Source organism: Cnephaeus nilssonii (assembly GCF_951640355.1).
Source record: "Cnephaeus nilssonii genome assembly, chromosome: 17".
Taxonomy (NCBI): Eukaryota; Metazoa; Chordata; class Mammalia; order Chiroptera; family Vespertilionidae; genus Cnephaeus; species Cnephaeus nilssonii.
The window spans coordinates 23363221-23386943 of NC_137088.1; the positions used below are offsets into that span (position 1 = coordinate 23363221).

At 40.5% G+C, this 23723-nt stretch overlaps 1 protein-coding gene across 2 annotated transcripts in view; it reads left to right on the forward strand.

The window, feature by feature from the left end:
* The window catches only part of TBC1D5 (TBC1 domain family member 5), a 446950-nt gene that overhangs the window by 403618 nt on the left and 19609 nt on the right, over window positions 1-23723 (forward strand). For both annotated transcript variants that reach the window (XM_079795163.1, XM_079795164.1), the window contains one exon: window positions 2116-2279. In XM_079795163.1, coding sequence (XP_079651289.1) covers window positions 2116-2279 — 164 coding nt within the window. The remainder of the gene's footprint in view (window positions 1-2115; window positions 2280-23723) is intronic.

A 23723-nucleotide genomic window follows, 5' to 3' on the forward strand; every position in this document is an offset into this window, starting at 1 on the left:
CGCAATGTGTTAAAAGCCAACAACAAAAAATCATGAAAGCAGCAGAGATAAACAATTCATGGTATCCAAGGGAACCTCAATAACATAACAGCTGATTTTTCATCAAAACCATGGAGGCTAGAAGGCAGTAGGATGATACAGTCAAAATGATTTTTTAAAGAAGACTGTAAACCAGTAATTCTATATCTAATAAAACTATCCTTCAAAAAGGAAGGAAAATTAAGGCAGTTATAGCTAAAAACAATTAATTGCTAGCAAATCTGTCCTACAAGACACAGTAAAGGGAGTCATTCAGGCTGAAATGAAAGGACACTAGAAATTAATTCAAATCTATACAAAGAAAAGGAGTAATGATAAAAATAACAACATAGGTAAATATAAAAGACAGTATAAATGTATTTTGCTTATATCTTATATTGTTAAGATGGCAATACTACCCAAATTGATCTACATATTCATAACAATCCCTATCAGAATCTCAGGTATCATTTTGGGAGAAATTAACAAACTAATCTTAAGACTCAAGTGGAAATGCAGCTCACCTCTAATATCCAAAGCAATGTTGAAGGAGAACTCACACTCTTTGATTTCAAAGCTTACTATAGCTACAGTAATCAAATGCTACATGACACAGACATAAAGATAGCCGTGTATAAATTGAATAGAGTTGAGAACATAGAAATAAACCTGTAAATTTACAGTAAATTATTTTTAAACAAGGGTGCCAAGACCATTCAATGTGGAAAGAATAGTCTTTTCTACAAATAGTATTGGGAAAACTGGATATCCACATGCAAAAGAATAAAGTTGAACTACTTCCTCATGCTATATACAAAAATTAACTCAAAATTGACAATAACCTTAAATACAAGAACTAAAACTATAACATTCTTAAAAGAAAGCATAGGAGTAAACCTTTGTGACCTTGTGTTAGGCAATGGCTTCTTAGACATGATACCAACAAGCAACTAAAGAAAATATAGGTGAATGGGACTTCATCGAACCACTGACATATACATTTCAAAAGGGTGAATTTTATGGTATATGATAATTTTAAAAAGAAAAAATAAATTAGGTGGTTCTGGGGTTATTTATTTATTTATTTATTTATTTTTGTTGTTGTTGTTGTTGTTAATCCTCACCGGAGGATATTTTTCCATTGATTTTTAGGGAAAGTGGAAGAGAGAGGGAAAGACAGAGAGAAACATCAATGTGAGAGAAACACATCGATTGGTTGCCTTCTGTATGACCAGGGCCCAGACCGGGAAGGAGCCTGCAACCAAGGTGTATGTGCCCTTGACAGGAATCGAACCCAGGACCCTTTGGTCCACAAGCTGGTGTTCTATCCACTGAGCCAAACCAGCTAGGGCCCGGAGGTCATTTTTAACTCTGACATTCTAGGACCCTGTGCCCTCGAGATCTCCTAGGTGCTGGGACCTGTTCTCCCCTCTCCTCTCCTAATCTCAGGGTTACTGTCCTTCCAGGTCAGCAATAATACCACCCATTGCAGCTTGAACCCTGTCTGAGGGAGCTTTTTGGCTCCATAACCTCTCAGTGAAAAGAGCATTGCTGGGGGTCACAGATGCACCCACTCTAATTCAGGAACCAATCTAGACAGAGGCCATGTGAGCCAGCACTTTGTCCCCGTTTCTAGATGCTTCTACCATAGGCTGGGGTAGCCAATATATCTGTTCTGCAATTAATGAAAAGGGAAGGGACCCTTTTGAAAAACTGTGAAGGATTTCAAAATTTTTATATTAATAATATAATGTACAGTATAATAGTTTCCAGTTTCTATTATTAAGGATGATTCCATTACTGAGGGTCCAGTTTTTAAACCTGTGATTTTTTAAAAACTGGATTTTTAATTTTTTTATATGTATGCAACACCTGGACTGTTGTAGTATAAATTACATGTAGAAAACTATAGCGTACTGCATTGTTTTAAAACATTGACAGGTACTCTGGTACATAAAAATGCATGCCCTTTAATGCTCCATAGTGTCATTGTGTTGACAGTGTAAACAAAGAAGTATCATAATGGGTCATTTATTAAAAGCAGTAAGTTCGGTCACCTAGTGGTGTTTCATTATTGCCACTTAATGTTTCTTACAGGACAAAGTTCTAAAAACATCAGTTCATCTCCAAGCATTGAGAGTTTGCCTGGAGGAAGAGAATTCACTGGCTCCCCACCTTTGTCTGCTACTAAAAAGGATTCCTTCTTCAGCAACATCTCCCGTTCCCGCTCACACAGCAAAACTATGGGCAGAAAAGAGTCTGTAAGTATTTAGCAATGGTTTTTTGTTTTTTTTTATCCTTCATTTCAGGATGCATTTGTTAAAGCTTCTTATAATGCTCTTAAAATTTTTACAGGCTAAAATGAATTATTCATCAAAAACAACTTTGTTAAAATTTTAAGAAATATTTTAAGGCTATGGTTTGTTTATATTACACTGGAGCAGGGAAGAAGGCAGCATCAATTTACAATAAGTTAAATCCCCAAATCTCAGGTCCTTTTTTCCCCTGCAAAATGACTTTCTGTCAAAGCCTGTGTGGTTTTTTTCTTCTTCTAAAATGTAGCAAATAGCATTATACCAAATAATAGATTAAGACACTAAAACAAACCAAGCTGTTTTGTTGTTGTGTGTTTTTTTCAGTTTCAAGCATTTCCTGAAAATTCAAAATTATTTTACCATTTGTTTTTAAAGGTTATACAGATTATATTTCAATTACAGTATATTGATAGTTGCTCTCTAAGAGCCTTTGTATACATTACTCAAAAGAACATGTCTAAAGCATATCAACTACTTAAAAAACACACAACCTGGATGTGTCTGAAAATGTTAAGCCAAATCACAAGAAATAAAACATTTAGCCACTTTTTATAGCTCATTTAACAGAATATTCTACTATGAAGAATTCATATGCCGACTGGAAGAGGATGCAAATTTAAGGTATTACAGAAAAGAATCTGCTAGTAGCTGTTGCTGAAGTAGTCCTAAATTAGAAAAAAAAAAAAACAATGTAAAACTTCTGAGGTATAATTATTCACGTTACACAGAATAGATAATGACATGGTATCTGTCTGTCTGACTGTGTATGATCTTGGGCAAGATAGCTTTATGGTGCTTCAGCCCCCTCATCTGCGAGTTAGACAACACGCAGTGCTCTCTGAAGGGAAGGGCTCACCACACACTCTCTTGGGGTCCCTTTCCGTGCGTAGGAACTGTGATTCTTTAATTTGTGGAAGAGCAGAATGGAACCTTCATTTAAAGATGGCGGCTTTAGTGCAGGCAGTTAGCTCTGCTCCCTCTTAGATTCCACTCCAGGGACAGTTAGAATAGTTAAAAATAAACCCTCAAGGAATAAGAAACCAGGAGAGAAGACAGCAGCAACATTTTTTTGTTCCTTGGAAAGCAGATGTTAAGTGCTAACTAACTTAGCCGCCTAAGAAAGCTGAACACCAAGTCAGCAGTAGGTAAAAACCAAGAAGCAATGTGATTTAGATTTAATCTTCTGGAAGCTCGGGAACTGGAAATGGGGTAAAGGTGGAACTGTAGACATGAGAGTTGGTCAGAGGTCTCTCTCTTCAGAAAGCAATTGGATTCCCTTCCCCATGCTGGTAGAAGACTAGAAGTTTAATTCTCTGGACTGAGAGAGATCAGGCATGTTCAAGTACAGCACTACCCTACTGGAAAAGGAATCTATAATAATAAAAGCATAATATGCCAATTAGACCGGATGACCTTCCAGACAAAGCTGGTGCTGCAGGAAAGCCCGGGTCTCGGGTGCCAGAGGGAAGCTGGTGCCGGCAGCCAGGGAAAGGAAGGCCTACTTTCATGCATCGAACTTCATGCACTGGGCCTCTAGTGATGAATATATTTAGCTTCAGAATTTGGCCTCACCCCACTTGCCCCCCCCCCCCAAATTCCAGTATGTATATCCCTCCAGGCAGGAAGAGTTTTCTCTAAGCAGAAGTCACAAATGAAAAAACATGCAGACATTCTGACCTCAGTGGTTCTTCAGGGAAATAGCCAGCTTACTTACAGTGAACCTACCCATCACTGTCCCATCGAAACAGACCTTGCTCTTGACTTTTAGTTTACACTGTTTTATATGAGTAGCACAGTCAAGGATTGCCAGGTACTGGAGGAGAGCATCTGAGAGTGAAAGACAGACAAAAACAAAATTTTTAAAAAAGTATCATTTATATGTATGTCCTGATGTTTTCATGTGAGTACCTGGTACACAGTAATTAAGCAAAAATAACTCAAGTTTAGCTCTGGACATGTTATTTACCTGTGGTTAGAAAATAGCAAAATAATGAAGTACCTCACTTTTAAATATCATTCTTTTGAATTTCATTTTCTGAGTGGTTCTTTAGGTAAAATTGATTTTGACATCAAAATAATAAAATGCTATTAAAGAAAAAAAGCAATTGGGAGGAAGCAAGTCTATGTAGAATTAGAATGCATCAAAAAAAAAAATATTCAGAAAACAACCACTATTAGAATCTACAATATCAACAATGTAAAACTCAATAGAAGAGTTGGAAGATAAAATTGAGGAAATCTCTCCAGAAAATAGAATACAGGCAGAAATGGGAGGTCAGAAAGAAAAATACAAGAAAATTAGAGAACCAATCCCAGAGGTTCAAAATCTAAAAAAACACAAGTTCCAGACAGAGAACAGATAAAATGAAGGAAATAGTCAAAAATACAATTCAATGAAGTTTTCCACTAGTGAAAGAAAGACCTGAGTTTTCAGATTGAAAAGGTCCATGGAATTGGTCTTTGGAAAAGGTCCTTTGAAAAGGTCTATTTACTTGTTCCACACAAGTAAATAGAAACCCACACACTAATACATCACTGAAAAGGTTCAGAACTCTGGGAACAAAGTGATATCCTACAAACTTGTAGAATTGGGTTAAAAGAAAGATTTCCAACAAAGGATCAAGAATTGCATAGCTACGAACTTATCTTAGCAACACAGAAATAAGACAATGGAGGAATGCCTTCAGAACTCTAAAAGAGAAAATTACTTCCAACCTAGATTCTATACTGAGCCAAACTAATTAAATGTGAGGGTAGGATAAAGCCACTTTCAGACATTCAAGATTCAAAAAATTTATTCCCATGCACCTCAGACTCCACTGGAGGACATGCTCTACAAAAATGAGGACATACACTGAGGATGAGGAATACCTAAGAACAAGGAAATAGATTATCCAGAGCAAGACAACAATATTCCCCAGAATGATAATGCAGGGAGATCCCAAAACTTATGTACCACACAGCTACTTAGCAGATCCAGTGAACAGCAGCCAACCCACATTGCAGCAAATTAGAAAGTTCCAGAAAGTTTTTTCCAAAACAATGAAATTGTAAGAATAACGAATATGTTTGAACAAATTGAGTAATTTTTACAACTAGAGGTGAGCTTGGGTTTAAATTAGTGATAACTTTAGAAAAAAAACAAGCCAGTAAAGCACAAGATAATCGGTAACCCCAAAGAAAAACAAAGTAGCTACAGGAAAAGAAAGAAAGGTCATGAGAAACCTTTTAAGTGAGCTACGACTATAATTTACATAGACATTATAATGTAAGCCTGTTGACTATTAATATAATCAAAACCATGATGAAATTCATTTGAGAAGATGGGGTGTAGGAACTGTTTGTTTGCATGCAGAGGGGAGGGAGCAGGTAGTAGTGGTTATTAGAGCTAAATCCTCATCCTCCATAGTGGAAAATTAGTGTATAATATTCTAGAACAGCGATTTCAACCTTTTTCATCTCGTGGCACACATAAACTAATTACTAAAATTCTGTGGCACACCCAAAAATATATTTTTTGCCGATCTCAAACACCAAAAAAAAAAAGGTGTAATTGTTTTTTGATTTACAAAAAAAAAAAAAGAATAATAATAGTAATTACCTACCTTTTTTGCTCCAATGTGACTTTTTAAAAAATCAGGTGCCTATACTTGTATATAAGGATTTCTGGTGCCAAGAATTAACCGATCAGACACAACCTTATTTTGCAATGTGACCAATAAGATGCATCTCTGTATATGACCTACATATTTATGATTCAAAATAGGGTATTTACACTGGATGGCTCTTGTTGTGTTGGTTGTCATTTTTTTATTTGACAATCTAAGGGGAAAGAGGTCAGGTATTGCATGTTTTCAAAATTCTTCCAGCACACCATTAAAAATTGTTGCTATAGAAAAATCAAGAAGTAGCAATATAAGCTAGAGTATAGAGATGAAAAAAAGTGGGTAAAAGAATGAAAAGTGGTAACTTCTGGAGAACAGGAAGTGGAGGGTGGGGCTGTGTGAACTGTTTTTCATAACAAGCCTTGTAGAACCATTTGACTCTTCATAGTGTTACATGTATAACTTAGATTAAAAATAATAACTTCAAGTTACCACAAGAATAGAATATATTGACATAATAAATTAGAAGAGGAGATGCCTGTTTGTGCAAAAAAAAACCACATCTATGAAGAATCGGAGTAAGGAATAACAAATTATAAAAGCATATGGAGAGATGTGTCATTTGCATCATCGTATTTTGGTGACATATGGATTAGTCTACAACACCAATTAATTACTTTTTTTTATGGTGATGCAGTGACTTAGAACTGAGAAGTGGAGCAAAAATAGAAACAGAGTAAGTCTAATCCTCCATGTAGACCTGCTGTGAACCAAGAAACAGAATACCAAATTGCTATCCAAAATTTAATATATTTCCTGACTTGTGGGAAGTACGTAGCAGAAATTTTCAAGAGAAAGCTCATGGTTGTCCAAGTAATGGTTAGCTTATTATTTTATGAAATAATGTATTGTAGTCAGTGCCCTTCGCCAAATAATTTCAGTTTTCCCCCATTCTAGGCACATGATAGTATTGTACCTCCGTGTCTCCTATAGTCTGTCAGAGCCATGTGACTGGTTCTGCTCAGTGAGTTGAGTGGCAGTGGTATGTATGTATTGTCACTACGGGATCCTCCCAGCTCGGTCTTCTCCTCTGGCACCCATCTGCCAACCATGATAGACGTGGGGTATGAGTGATAAATGAACCTCTGTTACTTTAAGATGAGAGTTGCTTATCACAGCATAACAGTGCACATAATTCAGAATTATTCTCTGGTGGGAGCCACATACCAACCCAGGATGGTCCCAGTAGCATTAGAGCCTATGACTGGGCATTTATCATCCCTGAACCCACTTTGCTTTCATTTCCAGCCCAGTCAGCGTGATACAGGGGTATTCCATGTCCTAAAAAAAGTTCAAGATAGTTTCTCATTAACATCATCATTATCAGTTTTTTCATATGAGCAAGTGGCCCAAATTGAAGCAAAGATATCTCTCCTTTGGGACCCAGTGCCTTAAACTATATATTTTTCAGATTTCAAGATTCAAATTGATCTTTTATAGTGGCCCAGGATCAAGAAACGGTTGATGTCAGTTAATAAAAAGATGAAATAGCAGTTGAAAAGAGACATCAAAACAAAGATACTTTAGTACTAGTTCTCAACCTAAGTTGGGCTAAATCTGCTTGTGTTTCTAATCCAATCATTGAGAAATGATTTCCAAAATCAGTATAGGTCTGACATATTCTGGACAAGGTCATATAATAAGTCTCAGAACTTATTTCCTCTCAGTATTGCCTTTTTGTAAACCACAGGCTATCTTTAGATGAAGTTGTACACATTCATTCCTGTTAATGCCCCTGATTTGGCCTTATAATAAAAGAGTGTACAACTCAGTCTTTAAAAAGGTAATTAGTTAAGTCTTGTGCCATCTTACCTAATAATAGACAAATATGTAAATTAACCATACCTCTGCTATGCCCACAGCCAATCAGGAGTGTGTATGCAAATTAACCTAACAAAGCTGGCAGGTTAATTTGCATATGCAGGCGGGGAGCTGCCGGGCGGGGCGGGATGCCTGCTATGAGGGGGTGTGGGGAGGGAAGGAGCTACAGGAGCAGTGCTCCAGCCAGGAGCAGGGACTTGGCGGCTCCCGGGCAGCCCAGGAGCGGGGACTTGCCGGCTCCTGGGTGGCTAGGAGCGAAGCCAGGGGAAGGAAGGCCTATTCTTGCACGAATCTTGGTGCTACAGGCCTCTAGTGTGTTTATAAAAGACATGATTATACTTCTCTGAAATGTGAACAAACTAGTAGGAAGTTTTAAAAATGACCTTACTTCATGATCAGTAGTAGTAGTATTGTTTTGAGGATTGATATTTGAAGACAATTTTTCCTCTGCTTTGTTTCCCAAAAAAGCCTGTTGGGCTCACCTAATTCAAACCCAGGTTTTAATCAAGCCCTGACTTTTTTAGTCTTGCAGACAAAATTCAAAATGTTTATACTTTTTATTTTTCATGCTTTATTTTGCATAATGTAAATGACATTCTATACTTAGTGTTCTAGAAATCTATTTTCTTTGGTCATTCATCTGATTGTTAAATAATTTTTTACTTATTTTGGCACTGTTAAATGTTCTACAATTATTGCCAAATCATTTTCCAAGAATATCTTTGCTAAGAAAAAGGAACATACTGAACATAAGAAAAACTCAAGTTGATTTGTCTGTGTGAATAAGTTCTAATATTTAAGCACATCAGCCAATTAAAAGATTTTTTTTAATGTTCCTGATGAACTGCAAGACATTTTCCTGTGCTTTGTGATAATTACACAGCAATCTCTAAAGATCTAAACATATCCATTTAGAATCCTTTCTAAGCCACAGGAAATAAAAATTGCCTGAGCTGAAAATCCCTGCGTAAAACAGTATGTGTAGTGAGGTAAAAACCACCTGCTGGTCCAGATCACTACTGGGGCTACTCATCCTATGTCTTTGTGACCCCTGCATGCACTCATCATTGCCATTTGGTAGGTTGAATAAATACCATGGTCATGCTAATAGAATTTGTTTTTGTAATATTCATATATCTATTCTTTATCATGACAAGATAACAAAAGTGTCAGAGGAATGAAAACAAATTTGAATGCAGACTCATATTTACTTGTGGAAGTATAGACAACCTGAACATGATCTAATCTACTTCAGGTCATGTTCTAGAAATAGGAATTTAAGACGTATCTGCATACGAACTATGAGAAAGCAGTCCAAATGAGGGTGCTGACAATGAAACTGAAGGAGGGGGAAACACATCAAAAGTTAAGTAATAATTAAACTAAATAAAAATATAACTCATCAACATAAGAGGTAGTTTATGGTTAAATGCCATATAAGTAGTAAGGGCACTAAATAATATAGATTTGAAAGATTGATCACCATGGGCTGCATTGGTCTAGATAAGCTCCATGTGAGAAATCAGACTTTAACCACAAACATATTTCTTCTTTTATTAAATGCAACCATTGTTTCCCTTATGAAAATTCCAACAGCTTCCTAGAATGGAATAGTGGTGGATATCAAGTAGGCAGTCAGAATGTCTGTTGCAGGTGTTCCCTTCTCCCTCACATCCTCTGGCAAATGTAAAATAGTTGGGATTATATCAACTTGTTTTTAGTACAAATACAAGAAATGATTATCTCAATGAGGAAATTTATTGCTTATTATTTCAATAAGAGACCTGAGATAGGCAGGTCTAGATTTGGATAATTCATCATCTTTCTGTTCTGCCATCCTGTTTATTGGCTTTGTCCTCAACTCACTCCTATCACCCTCCTCACACATGCACATCTTCTAGAGAGGTCTATCTGGGCATTCCCCAGCAGGCTTTCCCTCCCATCTCATTGACTGGCCAAAATTAAATCCCTTGTCCACCTCCCCAACCAATCTCTGGTAAGACGAAAGGATTAGAGAAGCCTATGACAGTATGGAAAGGTGGTGAGGGTGGGGTGACTAGATAACTTCATAGGTGAATTATCCTAAATTATTAATTGTCAAAATGGCTTATCTAATCATTCCCTAAAGTATTTGCATTTTAAAGAACTAGTTCTATTGCACCAATGATGTATTAGCCATGAATTTTTAGGCAGCTTTATTTAGATTGGTAAGTGGAAGAAAGAAATTGAGCAAGTGGCATTCCCAGTAGACCAGAATTTTTCTAGTTATCAGATTTTCTCTTCAGTCAGTGATGTACACTTCCTAAGAACACATGGTATGTGCAAAGTATTGATTATAATGGATTTCTTTATGGGCTTCTATATGGAATTGAAATCTAGCATCTAGAATTTATCTAGTTATAGGAGTTTTTCAATCCATAAATATCTACACTAATAAAAGAGAAACATGCAAATTAACCATCACTCCGCTACACCCACAAGCCACGCCCACCAGCTAATCAGGAGCGAGTATGCAAATTAACCCAACCAAGATGGCAGCCAGTCACGGAGCTGGAGCAAGCAGGAGGCTTGGGTTGCCCCGGCAATGGAGGAAGCCAAGCTTCCCGCCCTGGCCGGCCCTGGCCTCCGCTCAAGGCTACAAAGTTTCAATTATAGAAGATTAAGTAAATCCTAGATACTTGCTTCCAGCCTGCCCTGGCCTCCACTTAAGGAGGCGCTGAAAAAAAAAAAAAAAGAAAAAGAAAAAACGGAGGGGCTGGGACCTTGGGTCACCAGGGGGTGATCAGGCCAAGATGGGATGGCAGGGGCCGTTGGGGGTAAGCAGACCAGCAAGGGGGCCAGTTGGGGGTGAGCAGGCCATCAGTGGGGGAAAGTTGGAGGTGATCAGGACAGCGGGGGGCGCAGATTGGAGTGAGCAGGCCAGCAGGAGGGCAGTTGGGGGTGAGCAGGCCAATGGGGAGGAGAGGTGGGGGTGAGCAGGCCAGCAGGGGGGGCAGTTGGGGGTGAGCAGGCTGGCACGGGGGGCAGTTGGGGGTGATCTGGCTGGTGGGGGGCATTTTGGGGCCAGCAGGCCAGCGACGGGGAGCAGTTGGGGGCGAGCAGGCTGGCAGGCAGAGTGGTTAGGGGCAATCAGGCAGGCAGGCAGGCAGGTGAGTGGCTGGAGCCAGCAGTCCTGGATTGTGAGAGGGATGTCCGACTGCCAGTTTAGGCCCGATCCCTGTAAACCGGCAGTAGAACATCCTTCAAGGGGTCCCAGATTGGAGAGGGTACAGCCCGGGCTGAGGAACATCCCACCCCCCCCCCGCCCCCTGTGCACGAATTTCGTGCACCAGGCCACTAGTACATTTATAATCTTATATTACTTAATCAATAATAATGATGACAACTTTAAAATACAGTGCTATTTGAAATACTCATTCCTATTTAATACAGTTTATAAAATGAATAAATATAAAATGAATTTAGACATCTGCAACTTTTCTAGCTTCTTTTAAGTCTCATGATAGGAATTTTAATCTAAGGCTAAATTGAACTCAGGTGTTTGAAACATGACATTGATTAGTTATTCAGTGTTACCTGAACCTTGTTCACAGTCCTTTGCCAGTGCATCAGTTCAAGGCAAGGAAGGTGGACCGTGTACGTTTGCAGGAGTGCCCCTTCTTCCTGTCTCCACCTTTTTGCCTCACCCAGTTCACATCATTGTCAAGAAATGTGACATCTGAGGGAGCATCACAAAGAGCTATTTTCGACTATTTGTACATGATATTTTAGTTTAGCTTTTGCAAACAGGTTTTATAACCAACTTTTTAACATGTTTATGCTTCAATAAATTTATTTGCAACCAAAATTCTGAGGATGTTATGAAGGCAGAACCATAGGAAATGGAGTTCTGAACCTTGACTGTAATGCCTTTTTTAGGAAAGTGAACATGGTACCCTTTGGGGGCAAATGAGACACACATCTTCATCATCTCCATGAAATGCAAAGGTGCCAGACTGTGCCCATGCTGAACTCGGCCCAGGAGGCAGAGACGGCGGTGTCTGGGAGAGCTCAAGTGAAGCAATTAGAAATATTTAGAATCCCTGGACAGAAATCCCTGTACGTTTGAATCATGCTCAATTAAATGCCCCATTGATAGCATTTGCTTCCTTCCAGTGACCTTTCCTGAAATGTGACATTTATTTAGTCTTGCAGTGACACATTGCCTTAGGGACAGTGCCTCAAAGTGCACATGTGCAAGGCAGGGGAGGAATGAGGGCTCTGAGCTGCCCTGTGCACATGGGGGTCAGGCAAGGCCAGAGGCCAAATCATGAGGCTGTCAGTTTATCCTCCTCTGTCCCCTCAGTGGTACCACCACTTTCTACCCAGCATCTTTCTGCTCTTAAATCTCTGCCCCATAGCTTCTCATCCTTCATTCTTTGAAACACCTCTGTTAACTTTCCCAGGAATCCACTGGGTTCTAATTTGAGAAAGAAAAGCTTTGCTCCTGTCATGGGAACTCTAAGCCTACTGAACAAAGAGGGTGATGTCTCTCACACAGGAGGCTATTGCCTTGACAGCTTACGGCCAAGGAACTCCTTTTTGGTTGTTCTCATGCTAAAGCTCTGTCCAGAGGGCCAGTCAGAGGCTTGGGTTACCACAGCTTCCTCTCTTTCCCTGAACCTGCTGTTCTCCCTCCCAGTTTTCTACTCCTAGATGCCCATGTATCAGGAATTCATACACATGGAATACTGTAGGTGGTAAACACCAGGGACCTCACACCTGAAGCTTGGGAGCAAAGGGCAGAGTGATGGGACATTCAATAATGCAGTCTGTGCATTTCTCACGAGAGCCCTGCTGGCTAAAACCCAGCCTGTGCTCTGTTCACCAAGCAGCGTGCCCAGGTCTGGGGCTCTGTTTGCCTGGAGGTGGGACATTTTTTTTCCTCTGCGCAGAGGTAACATCCATTCCCCAAACCCTGCACCCAAAGGGGTGACTTTTCCTAATTAAATTAAAAGCATGTTTTAGGTTGGTAAAGACCCCAAGGGAACTGCAATTGTTAGAAAAATTTAGGACCTTTCTATTTCGTGGCAATAATGATAAAAAAAAAAAAACGTGGACATGAGCAACTTTATAAAATATGTGACAAAACAACAATCCAAACCCTTCTCAGCCCTGACATTACAATGGGCTGAAGGATTTTAAGAGCCTTGAATAGTGGACCACCAAAAGGCAATATTATCAAATTCCCGAACCTGCTTTTTATTTAAGATGATGCCAAAGCCCTCCCTCCTTTTTCTTCACCGTTGTACCAACTTAGAACCTTCTGTCTCTAGCCTTGTCGTTTCCAGTCAGAACATTTCCCAAAGTTACTTCAGCGAGTAGCTAGAAACTTGAACAGCAGTAACTCAAAGCATGATGATTGCAGTCAGCTACGAACAAACTGACCTTATATTAAATCCTAGAAAGTTATGGGCTACATTAGAAAACAAGACAGAAAATAATAAAGAAGAACTTTTTAACTGGAAAAGCAGTTATGAAAGGGGATACTTCCTTCGTCCCCACCCCTGTCATTTATTCATGGACCCCAACTAGACTCTGATTCCTGCCTTTCTTGGTTGTATTTTCCAGTTGTTTTCTCACTTTTGATGTTCTTATTGTTCTGCTTTACAATTTCCTGACTTTCTCATTTTGCCTCTTTGACCCTTAAAGATGTCCTGAGCTCATTAAATAAGCCCATTCTAACCACCCCTGTCCCTGCAGCAGAAAGAACCTTTCAGACTGTCACCTACGGTCACTTTCAGGCAATCACTGACCTCTTGATCACCATCACCTTTATTCTTGGAGATGCTCCCAAAGTTAGGACAGAAGTATAAACAATATCATGGAAGTTTGCAACATTTTCATGAAGTCATTTTAGGGCTACTCGGGTCCTATTAACAAGGAAACGTAACTTGCAAATTATGTCACTAACCTGACCCACATACACACAAACACCCACTACTACACAGTCCAAAAATTGAGGGAGGCCTCATATGCAGAATAATGCCCCCAATCAATTTAGAATAAACAGTAAGAAATGCTGCCAAATTGCTCAACTTCAGGATGTTCTCAATCAAAATTCTAGGCAAAATTCAAATTTTGTTTGAAGCATATTTCTATATTCCAACTGTGCCTCTTATTCATTCATCATGATACAAAGATCTATGTTCCATAGAATATCAAAAACAATACTTGTGAAATGAAATTGAAGAACATAAGAATGAAATCAGCAAGGTACCATTATTGATAATACTGAATATAGAGATCTTAAATTCATCTCTAGACAACAAATAGTAGTATCATCCAGCTGAACATTGTGAAACTATTATCTACTTACTGCCCAAGATAAATGTATTGTTTTTTTCTCAGTGTCCATAGTTGAAGTCACCCATCCTCAGTCTCTGTGACCACATTCCTTTTTGACACCCATGAAGCCTTCCCAGCCACCACTCTCTGGAAGCTTTAAGCACTTTTGCTGGGCAGCTATGGCCCTGGGTAAGCTGCAGATTCCAGAGCCTCACCCCAAACCTACATTAGTAGTATCAACATTGAGGTGAGGGATGCCCTAGTTATTTGGAAGTATGCCCTTTGCTTTGACTGTCGGAGAACTACTTGTATTGAGTTAAAAGGCTTTTACAGGCACTTGTCACCATCACAGTCTCCCCTGTGGCAGATGTTGTACCTGGCACTCAGTCAATGTTTAGGAATGAATGAATGTGGTTAAGGGGTCTGTATGCTATGCAAGGATTTAGGTGTATTAGGCTTTATTCTGGCCTCGGGCCTGAAAAGTCCCCTCATTCCCCAGTGGCATTCACCAACCACATATAAAAGCTAATAGGACTTGTTGGTACATATAGGAAATTAGCTTTCTGTCAGTTTAAGGAGTGAATTAACAAAAGTGTAATAGGCATGTGAATAAACCAGGTAATTCAGAGAATTATTTCCTTCTCACCTTTTCTTTTTCTTTCCAGAAGTCTCAAAATCGATAGTTAAACAACGCTGTGTTAAACAACGCTGTTCCAGCACTTGGTTTCCTTTATGGATTGTAACTTAAACTATTTCCTCAACCATGCTTGATCCTCAGCATGGATTTGCTGTGGGCGCCGTTGTTTTTGTTTATCTCGAATTGGACTTTGTGGGGGTCAGTTAGTCCAGAGAATAGTGGTACAAGGGTGCACATTTTATCCTCACATGGGGCAATTAGCTTTGTTATAAGAAAAACAACCTTGGCTGAGCCCCTTCTCTCTGGGTCAGCCATCATGCCCGTGCCTACTTTTGGTGCCAGGATCAGCAAGGGAAAGCACACAGATGGTTCAACCCGGCCAGCAACAGGGTGAGAAACTCAGCTGGAGTCCCCGTTGCTGGCTGGATGGTTGCATCAGTTGGTCTGATCACATGTGCGTGGAGAGGGAAAAACCCTGGTTAAATAAAGCTACATCTGTGCCAATTGGCCTGGTGGAGGAGAGAGCTATTCTCGTTTACAAAAGATTGGTCAGGTTGCTTAATTATAAAAGTACAACAGATGAGACATTTCTCCACACAGACGCCATTTAATTCACCTCCCAAACACAGTCCCTTCTAGGACAGATTTCCTTTCCCAGGTAAAATGTTCAAAAGACAGGCAGTTGCCTGAATAATTATGCTTAACGTTTTTATACCTTTTGAATTTTTAAAGGCTCGATAGTTTCTAAGATATATCATATGTATATAGTTACTTATTTTAAAAAGCGGTTTAGGATTTTTACAAATAATAAAGTTTGTAACTATGCAAATAAGGTTTTATTCTTCCTCAGGTTACACATATGTGAAGTTTTCTATTCAAATATTTTAATTTCCACTATATTTATGTCCGGATTGTAAGTTTATTCAGTTTACTTTAGAATTTGTAGCACATGATCCTGGGATTTTTGGCACCATTCTTATCTTTTCTGTTTATTCTATTTATTGTTTTTTGTAAACAAAGTCTAGAAAGGAAAAGTTAGATTAAAATAGCTTGTGGTGTTGAAATGGCAGTAGGCATATAAAAGCATGTTTCTAACGGCTAAAAGTATTTAACAAATATTATTCATTATTATAAAAATATCTTCAGGAAATGAGAGATGAATGGAAATATTCTACCATTTTCTTTTTATTGCATTCATGTTCAAAAAGCATCTTTTATTCTCTGATACTTACACAAAAGCCTTTGTTTATCAAAATTACAGAAGAGAGCATGCATAGTTCAACAAAATTAATTTACATTTTGCTTTAAAATAAGTGCTTGTGTCTACAGTAGAACAGATTGATACCTAATAGTCTAAGAATTAGTTCTAAAGAAATAATGAAGCCGCTCTGTAGAAAAGCGGTTGAGGGAGGCTGGAAAGCTATCCTAGATGCCTGCATCCAGTCCTTCCTCCCTGCACCCTACTCCGTGTTGAGAGAGGTCCTTTGGACTGTTACCAAGTAAGCATGTGATCATGCAGCCATCTGTTAAAACTGTCGTAGAGTAAGGAAATAGGCAAGGTTTCACAACCTTCCCAGGGGGTTGAAAGCTGTATTCAGAGGTGAATATGAGGGCTGGAGATGGGTCATCTAAGTCCTTGCCATTCAAAGTGTGGTCCATAGACCAGTTGCACAGCCATCCCCTGGGAGCTTGTTAACAATGCAGATCTCAGGCCCCACCCAGGCCTAACAGTGTTCCCCAGGTGATGCCTGTACCTATTAGAAATTGAAAAGAATGAGTCTATGTAGGATTAATTGACTACCAAATCAGAAATGAGGTTCTCTATAGATAAAGCCAGTTTCAAATATAGCCTAGTGTGAGCATGTTCTGGTGGGTGATGGTAACTGCAGTAATTGAAAGCTTTCCGTGTGTGCCCTCTGTTCTCGGCAGTCCACATGCATTAGCTCCTTCAGTCCTCAACAGACTACAGGGTCTGTCTGCTATGAGGTGCTGTAATTACCTCCTATTTTATAGATAAGAGAACTGAGGCATAGAGAGGCTGTGGTTAGTGCCCTCTGCAAAAAACAACAAAACATACTCGTGACTGGACAAGGGGAAATTTTTGCCTTATTAGGTAGAGCCAAAAAAATAAAATGGGGTAAGAAACTAAGATCATTTTTAGTTCCTCAATAAAAATTATGAGAGGCAGCCGAATAAGAGGAAATTTCTTTCTTTTAATCTTGTGAACCTTACATGTTCTATTTTTAAAATATCACTTATAATCCATATTCCATATGTCCCAACTACAGCAAATACGTGATCTGAGTCAGTTATTTTAACCTGCCAATACCTGACTTCAAAAAGATGTCTGAAACTCTTTCGCATGGAAATCAATGAAGTGAATGTGGACTTGATATGTAATTGGTCAATTCTAGAGATAGGCTAAAAGCCAAGTTGCAATCTGTGGAGAAAAGTTTTGCTTGGAAAAATAAGCTTCTCCCTGTATTTCACCTGGTGTCTCCGCACTACAGCTCTTCCTGGGCTGCAGGGGAGGGGTGGGGAGTCTCTGGCTGCCAGGGCCAGCAAGGCAGCAGGGTCAGAGGGGAGCCGGCCTGGCAAAACCCTGGCCCACCTGGTTCATTCATGGCTATTGTTGTGTTGACTGTTGTCATTTTTTCATTTGGCAAACTAATGGGAAAGAGATCAGTGCCCCTGACTAAATAGCCATGCATTTCCTGTCCTAAAAAGTTTTTGCAGCACACTAGTTGAAAATTGCTGGAATGTAATACTGTGTAGAGTTTAACTTAGAATCAACTTTGGTCATTTAAAAATATTGGCACCTCTTTTTTCTCCTTGGTAAATGCCACTTACATTTTTAAAAATTTACTTCGTATTATGTTATTTGAATAATAATTTGAGTTTCTTATTACAAAAATATGATCCAATTTCATTATAAAAAATCCATACACACACACCCAAAAAAAGAAAGGAAAAAGAAGGAGGAAAAATGACCTATAATCCTACTGTTCAGAGAATAACTGATAAAAACACGTTGGTGGATATCTTTTATTTTTTCTAAACAGAATCACTTAAATGTTTTTTTTTTCAAAAAAAATTTGACATACATACAATATTATATTAGTTTTAGGTGTACACCATAGTGATAAGACATTTATATACCTTACCAAGTGATTACCCCAATAAGCCTAGTACCCATCTGACACCTTGCATAATTATTACAGTATTATTAACTCCAGGCTGTACTTTACATCTCCATGACTATTTTTATAACTGGAAATTTGTACTTCTTAATCACGCTGATCTTTTCACCCAATCCACAACCCCTTTCCCATCTGGCAACCATCAGTTTGTCTGACAGAGTCATTCTCTACCTAGAACTTTGTGACTTTTCTTCCCTATTAGTGTATACTATGTTACTGTTAAATGTTCTCTAGGAGAACATTTTAAAAAGTTACATAATATTCTGTTTATGAATGGTACTACACATTACAGAAGTCACCTATCAGACATGTAGGATTTGTGTGGAGTGTGTGTGTGTGTGTGTGTGTGTGTGTGTGTGTGTGTGTGTGTGTTTATGTTGCCATTGAATATCCTGGGAGTTATTTTTTGGCATATATCCATAGTTCCTTGGAGTAACTTTCTAGAATTGTATTAATAATCAAGAGACAACAACAACATGAACATTAATGAGTGTTTACCATGTGCCAAGCACTGTGCAAAGTACATCCTCCAAAAATCATGTGAAGTAGGAATTATTGTTATCCTTATTTTATAGACAGGAAATTGAGGCTCAGAGCGCTTGCTGTCGGGTCAGGGTTACAGACATGGTACATGCTGGTTCCAGGGCTTGTGATCATATTCCACTTGCTCTCCAGCATGGCTTTTATACTCTTAAGTCTCCTTTGTGCTCCTTTTCCATGTATTTTTTCCCTTGGTGGTGTCTTCCTCTGCCAACACCATATGCTCTGGCTTGGTTTTCATCCACACCATGTGTGAGTATTTTGCCCTTGTGTGCACCACAGCTTCCTCAGAACATCCATGGCCTTCCCACTTTTTCTCCTCAAGACTTGCCATTTCCTTCATTTCCCACTTCTTGTTCACCATCTGTTCAAAAAAGACTGGGCACCTTTCCTGTCTCCTGGTTTCTGTATTTAGCCTGTTCCTGCTGCCTGCAGTCAGGGTGGATTCTCCGTCTGCTTTTCTTGTGATCTGAAGTACTACATGGAAGCTAAGCAGATCTATACCCGGTGCTCTTCCTGCCTCACTTTTCTCCTGAACCAAGGACCCCGGGGTTTTCATTAGTCCATGGACCAGGACACTGCTCAGCCTGTCATCTTTATGAGCACGGTGCATGGGAGGGGCAGCAGCCACGATGGTCTGCATGTCAAGCCCCATCCCCCAAAACATAATCATCTGCAGTAAAAATGTAATCGGGATGAATGAAAAAGGAAGGGAAGACTTTCTGCCAGACCTCAGCTTCTGCTCTTCTCCAAGCTCTGGCTCTGCGCAGGTCCCACACTTTTCCGACTCCTTTGTTTACTGGGTCCTTGCCTCCTAAAACATCTTTATCCATCATTTCTTCTGGGTCAAGTCCCCCTTTGTCTTTAAGACCCATTAATACTGCTGCCTCTTCCAGAACATCTGCTTTCATTTCCATCTCTATACATTGGAAGTCATCTGCCCTTCCCAGAGCTATTATGCAGGTTCCTTACTCATCTCTTATCATTATGTACAAGTCTTCGGTCTTACCCTTAAAGTCAGAGGCCAGAATTCATGTCTCATTAATTATTGTGTTTTCCACAAGGCCTAACACGAATGTATTCATTGAGTAAATTAATGAATAAGTGAATAAATAATAAACTACAAAAGCTTGTCCTAGTATATACAATAGTAGAAAAACATAAAATCATTTAACAAAATTGATATATAAAATTCATATATTATAAAATAATTTAAGAACTGAGATATAAAATATTTGAGTAGAAGTATAACAACACGTAAGCTATTTGGGTGAATGGAAACACCACTTTTTAAAAAGCAAATTCTAAATCATCATTTCTTCAGATACAGTGAAAACAAAAATCATTCAGCAAACAACAAAACAGAACACAACCAATTAGGCCTAATTTTTTGGAAGGAAAACAATTTAGTAAGGGCTAGGACTTAACATGGTAATTGCTGAATCTCTTTTAAAGGAAACTGAGATACGAGATTATTCAGTGGGATTAGTAAACCAAGGGACTTGGGTTCTCAATTAGCTGTCTCAACCTTGCATATACTTCCAAGAATGTGTTTATAAAGGAGGAGACCATGTTTCATGTAGGAGAGAATGAGAGAATCCACCTTATAAGTTTGTGGTGAGGAGTAAATGAGTTAATGCATGCAAAGCTTAGTGTCTGCAATATTGCAATCACTATAGAAAGGTTAGATGCTAGGTTTTTTCTCTTCCAATGGAGTGGCCCTCATCCTCCCTTCAGTAGTGGCAGGCAAAGGAAACATGTACAGAGGTAAATCTGTAAGTCCTCACTTAGCATCATTGATAGGTTCTGTGACTTTAAGTGAAACGACCTACAACAAAGCCAATTGTACTGTAGGCTAATTGATATAAACAAGAGTTAATCTAGTTCCCATGGCATCTCATCAACATTATAACAAAACTAGAGGCCTGGTGCACGAAATTCGTGCACGGTGAGGGGAGAGGGTGTCCCTCAGCCCAGCCTGCACCCTCTCCAATCTGGGACCCCTCGAGGGATGTCCGACTGCCCGTTTAGGCCCGATCCTACTGGGATCGGACCTAAACGGGCAGTCGGACATCCCTCTCACAATCCAGGACTGCTTGCTCCCAACTGCTCACCTGCCTGTCTTCCTGATTGCCCCTAACTGCTTCTGCCTGCCAGCCTGATCACCCCCTAACCCAGTGGTTGGCAAACCGTGGCTCGTGAGCCACATGTGGCTCTTTGGCCCCTTGAGTGTTCTAACGCCACTTCTTCAAAATAGACTCGCCCAGGCCGAAAACCAACTTCTGCAAATGGGCCACGAAGTTTCAATCGCACTGTACATGTGAGCCCACATGTGGTATTTTGTGGAAGAGCCACACTCAAGGGGCCAAAGAGCTGCATGTGGCTCACAACCACTGCCCTAACCACTCCCCTGCCAGCCTGATTGATGCCTAACTGCTCCTCTGCCAGCCTGATTGCCCCTAACTGCCCTCCCCTGCAGGCCTGATCACCCCTAACTGCCCTCCTCTGAAGGCCTGGTCACCCCTAATTGCCCTCCTCTGAAGGCCTGGTCCCCCCCAACTGCTCTCCCCTGCAGGCCTTTGTTCCCCCCCAACTGCCCTTCCCTGCAGGTCCACTTGCCCCCAACTTCCCTCCTCTACCAGCCTGATTGCCCCTAACTGCCCTCCCCTGATGACCATCTTGTGGCGACCATCTTGTGTCCACATGGGGGCAGCCATTTTTGACCACATGGGGGCAGCCATCTTGTGTGTTGGAATGATGGTCAATTTGCATATTACTCTTTTATTAGATAGGATGACATTGAGTGAAAAGATGTTATCCGAGGACCTGCTGTGTAATAAAAATTTTTCTTAGTGTCTTATTTATACCTAAAAATTACACTACTGTTTTCATAAAACCTCAAGGCAAATAGCCAAGCATTTGTTTTTTATCACAGAGGGCCAGTTTACTGAAAACAAGTGACTGAAGCTGCCAGTGTTTAAAGCATGTTAGTTGGGAAGAGAGTGGAGCATGTGAAGCTAAGAGAGCAGCATGAAATCAGTTCCACAATTTTAGAAGCCTGATTCTTGGCTCTTTCTTTCATCTGTAATTATATAGTGAAGAACAAATGACAAGTCACCTTTTTGCCTCCAAGTGATCCCATTCCTATTTATAAATGCTGAGTGATAGTTGAAGGGTTTAGAAATGTTTTAGATGAGGCAAACTCTAGAAGACTAAGACACTGATTTCTAACTTCCAAATAGAAGAAGACCCTGGGCCCCTCAACCTCTTTCAACCAGAATGCTCTTCTTATCTCACACTAGCAGCCCGTTTGCATGAAGATTTGTGCAATAGACCTTCATTCACCTGGCTGCCAGCACCAGTTTTCTGCCAGCACCAGGGACCCAGGCCTTGGCTGTGGCCACCGCCTTCTGCCTTCTTTCAGGGTTGGGGCTTGGCCCCGGGCGGCGGCTTTGGGCTCGGCCGCACCCAGCGTCCCTGCTACGGATCTTAGGAGCCAACCCCCTGGTCGTTGCCTGTGATCCGTGCAGGCTCCCCGCTGGTGCCCAAGGCCGGGAAAACCTCCGCCCGAGGCTTTCCCGGCCTTGGGCTCGCTGCACCCCAGCGTCCCTGCGACAGTTTCCTGGTGGGCGTGGCTTGTGGTGTAGCGAAGGTACGGTCAATTTGCATATTACTCTATTATTAGGTAGGATACTGGGTCTTTGTATGAGCTTTCCTTTGGGAAAAAGGTTTGAATGAATGAAAGTTGCCATTTTCTACAGTACAGATTCCATTTGCACTGAGGTTGGCTTGGGATTTAGGCCAGCAGGATGCTCTTCATTGCCACCAGAGCCCTAAGCAGCATGTGCAGATGTAGAAACTGTGTTTTCATACTTCCACACGCTCACGCAGTGCGCTGTGGGCTGCCGTGCTCTCTGGCTTCCGCATACACTTGTGCAGACTGTGTACTGCACAGTTCAGAGGTCACCAGCCCCATCACACTTGCATTACAATAATGTTCAGTTAGGTGTTTTGAGGAAGAGAGCCCCCTTGGAGCTGCATACTTCCCCCCAGCTGTCCACTGCCTCACACCCACAGGCGTGGTCAGTCTCCTCTAAAATGTCTCCTCTGGCTTCTCTCCCAACTTTTAAAATGAAAATAAAGTGTAAAATAAATCCATTTAGGTAGGAATGTCTGCTGGGGATTCAAGTTGCCAAGGGCTTTTGTGTTTTTAAAGAATGATTGATTAATCTAAGTTAAACTAACACAGAAGGCAGTGTATGCCTAGTGCCCTTTGTCCACTCTGAGCTGTCAGCCCCCACTCAGTGGTCACATGTGAGGAAATCTCAGGCCGCAGCCAGCCCCCTTCTTGTAACAGACTGTCCAGCTTTCACCTCAATATGGTTCTAGACTCATCTGGTTGGGTTTGTGTCGGTAACACATTGAAAAGGTGACTTGTTCAATAGAAGGGACAGGAAGCAGGGACTGGGATTCCCACAGCAGTTATTCTTATTTAATTACAAGATTTTCATGTACTCTACCTCATAATGTAGTAATCTATGTGTCTTTCTTATTCCAACTACACACTTTTAAGCTCCCTGAGAGCATGGTGTCAGACTTGTACCTTCTCCAGAGAGTGCTGAAGTTAGGCCCAGGTTGGGTAGAGAATTACTTAAAGTTGCATGACTTGTAAATGGAAAGGTCAGAAATATAACTCGAATTTCCTAAGGCCATATACCCATCTAGTGATCTGTCCATGCTACCACTTTTTCAGTTACCTGTTGCTGGACAACAAACCACTCCAGAAGTCCAGTCCTCAAACAGCTGCACTACTGTTTCTCCTAGGGTGATGGGTCAATCATTTGGATAAGGCTCGCGTGGGCTGTTCTGTTCCACAGGATGTTGACTGAGTTGACTGGGTCACTCACTGGCTGACTTCACATGGGTTGAGCAGAAAGGTCCAGTAAGACTTCATCCCCATGTCTAGAACTCAGAGCTTCTCTTGTGGCCTCTTTCTCTCCACATTTCCTCCCCTGTCTCAGTATTCTAGCCTGAACTTCCTTACAACATGGTAGCTATCTTCTTCCAGTGAGAGCGGAAGTCAGCAGGGCTCTTACACTAGCGCCAAACTGGCCCCGTTTGACTTCTGCTGTATTCTCTGGATTAAGGCAAGTCACAAGGTCATCCAGGCTCAAGGGGAGGGAACAAGGTGTACAATGAG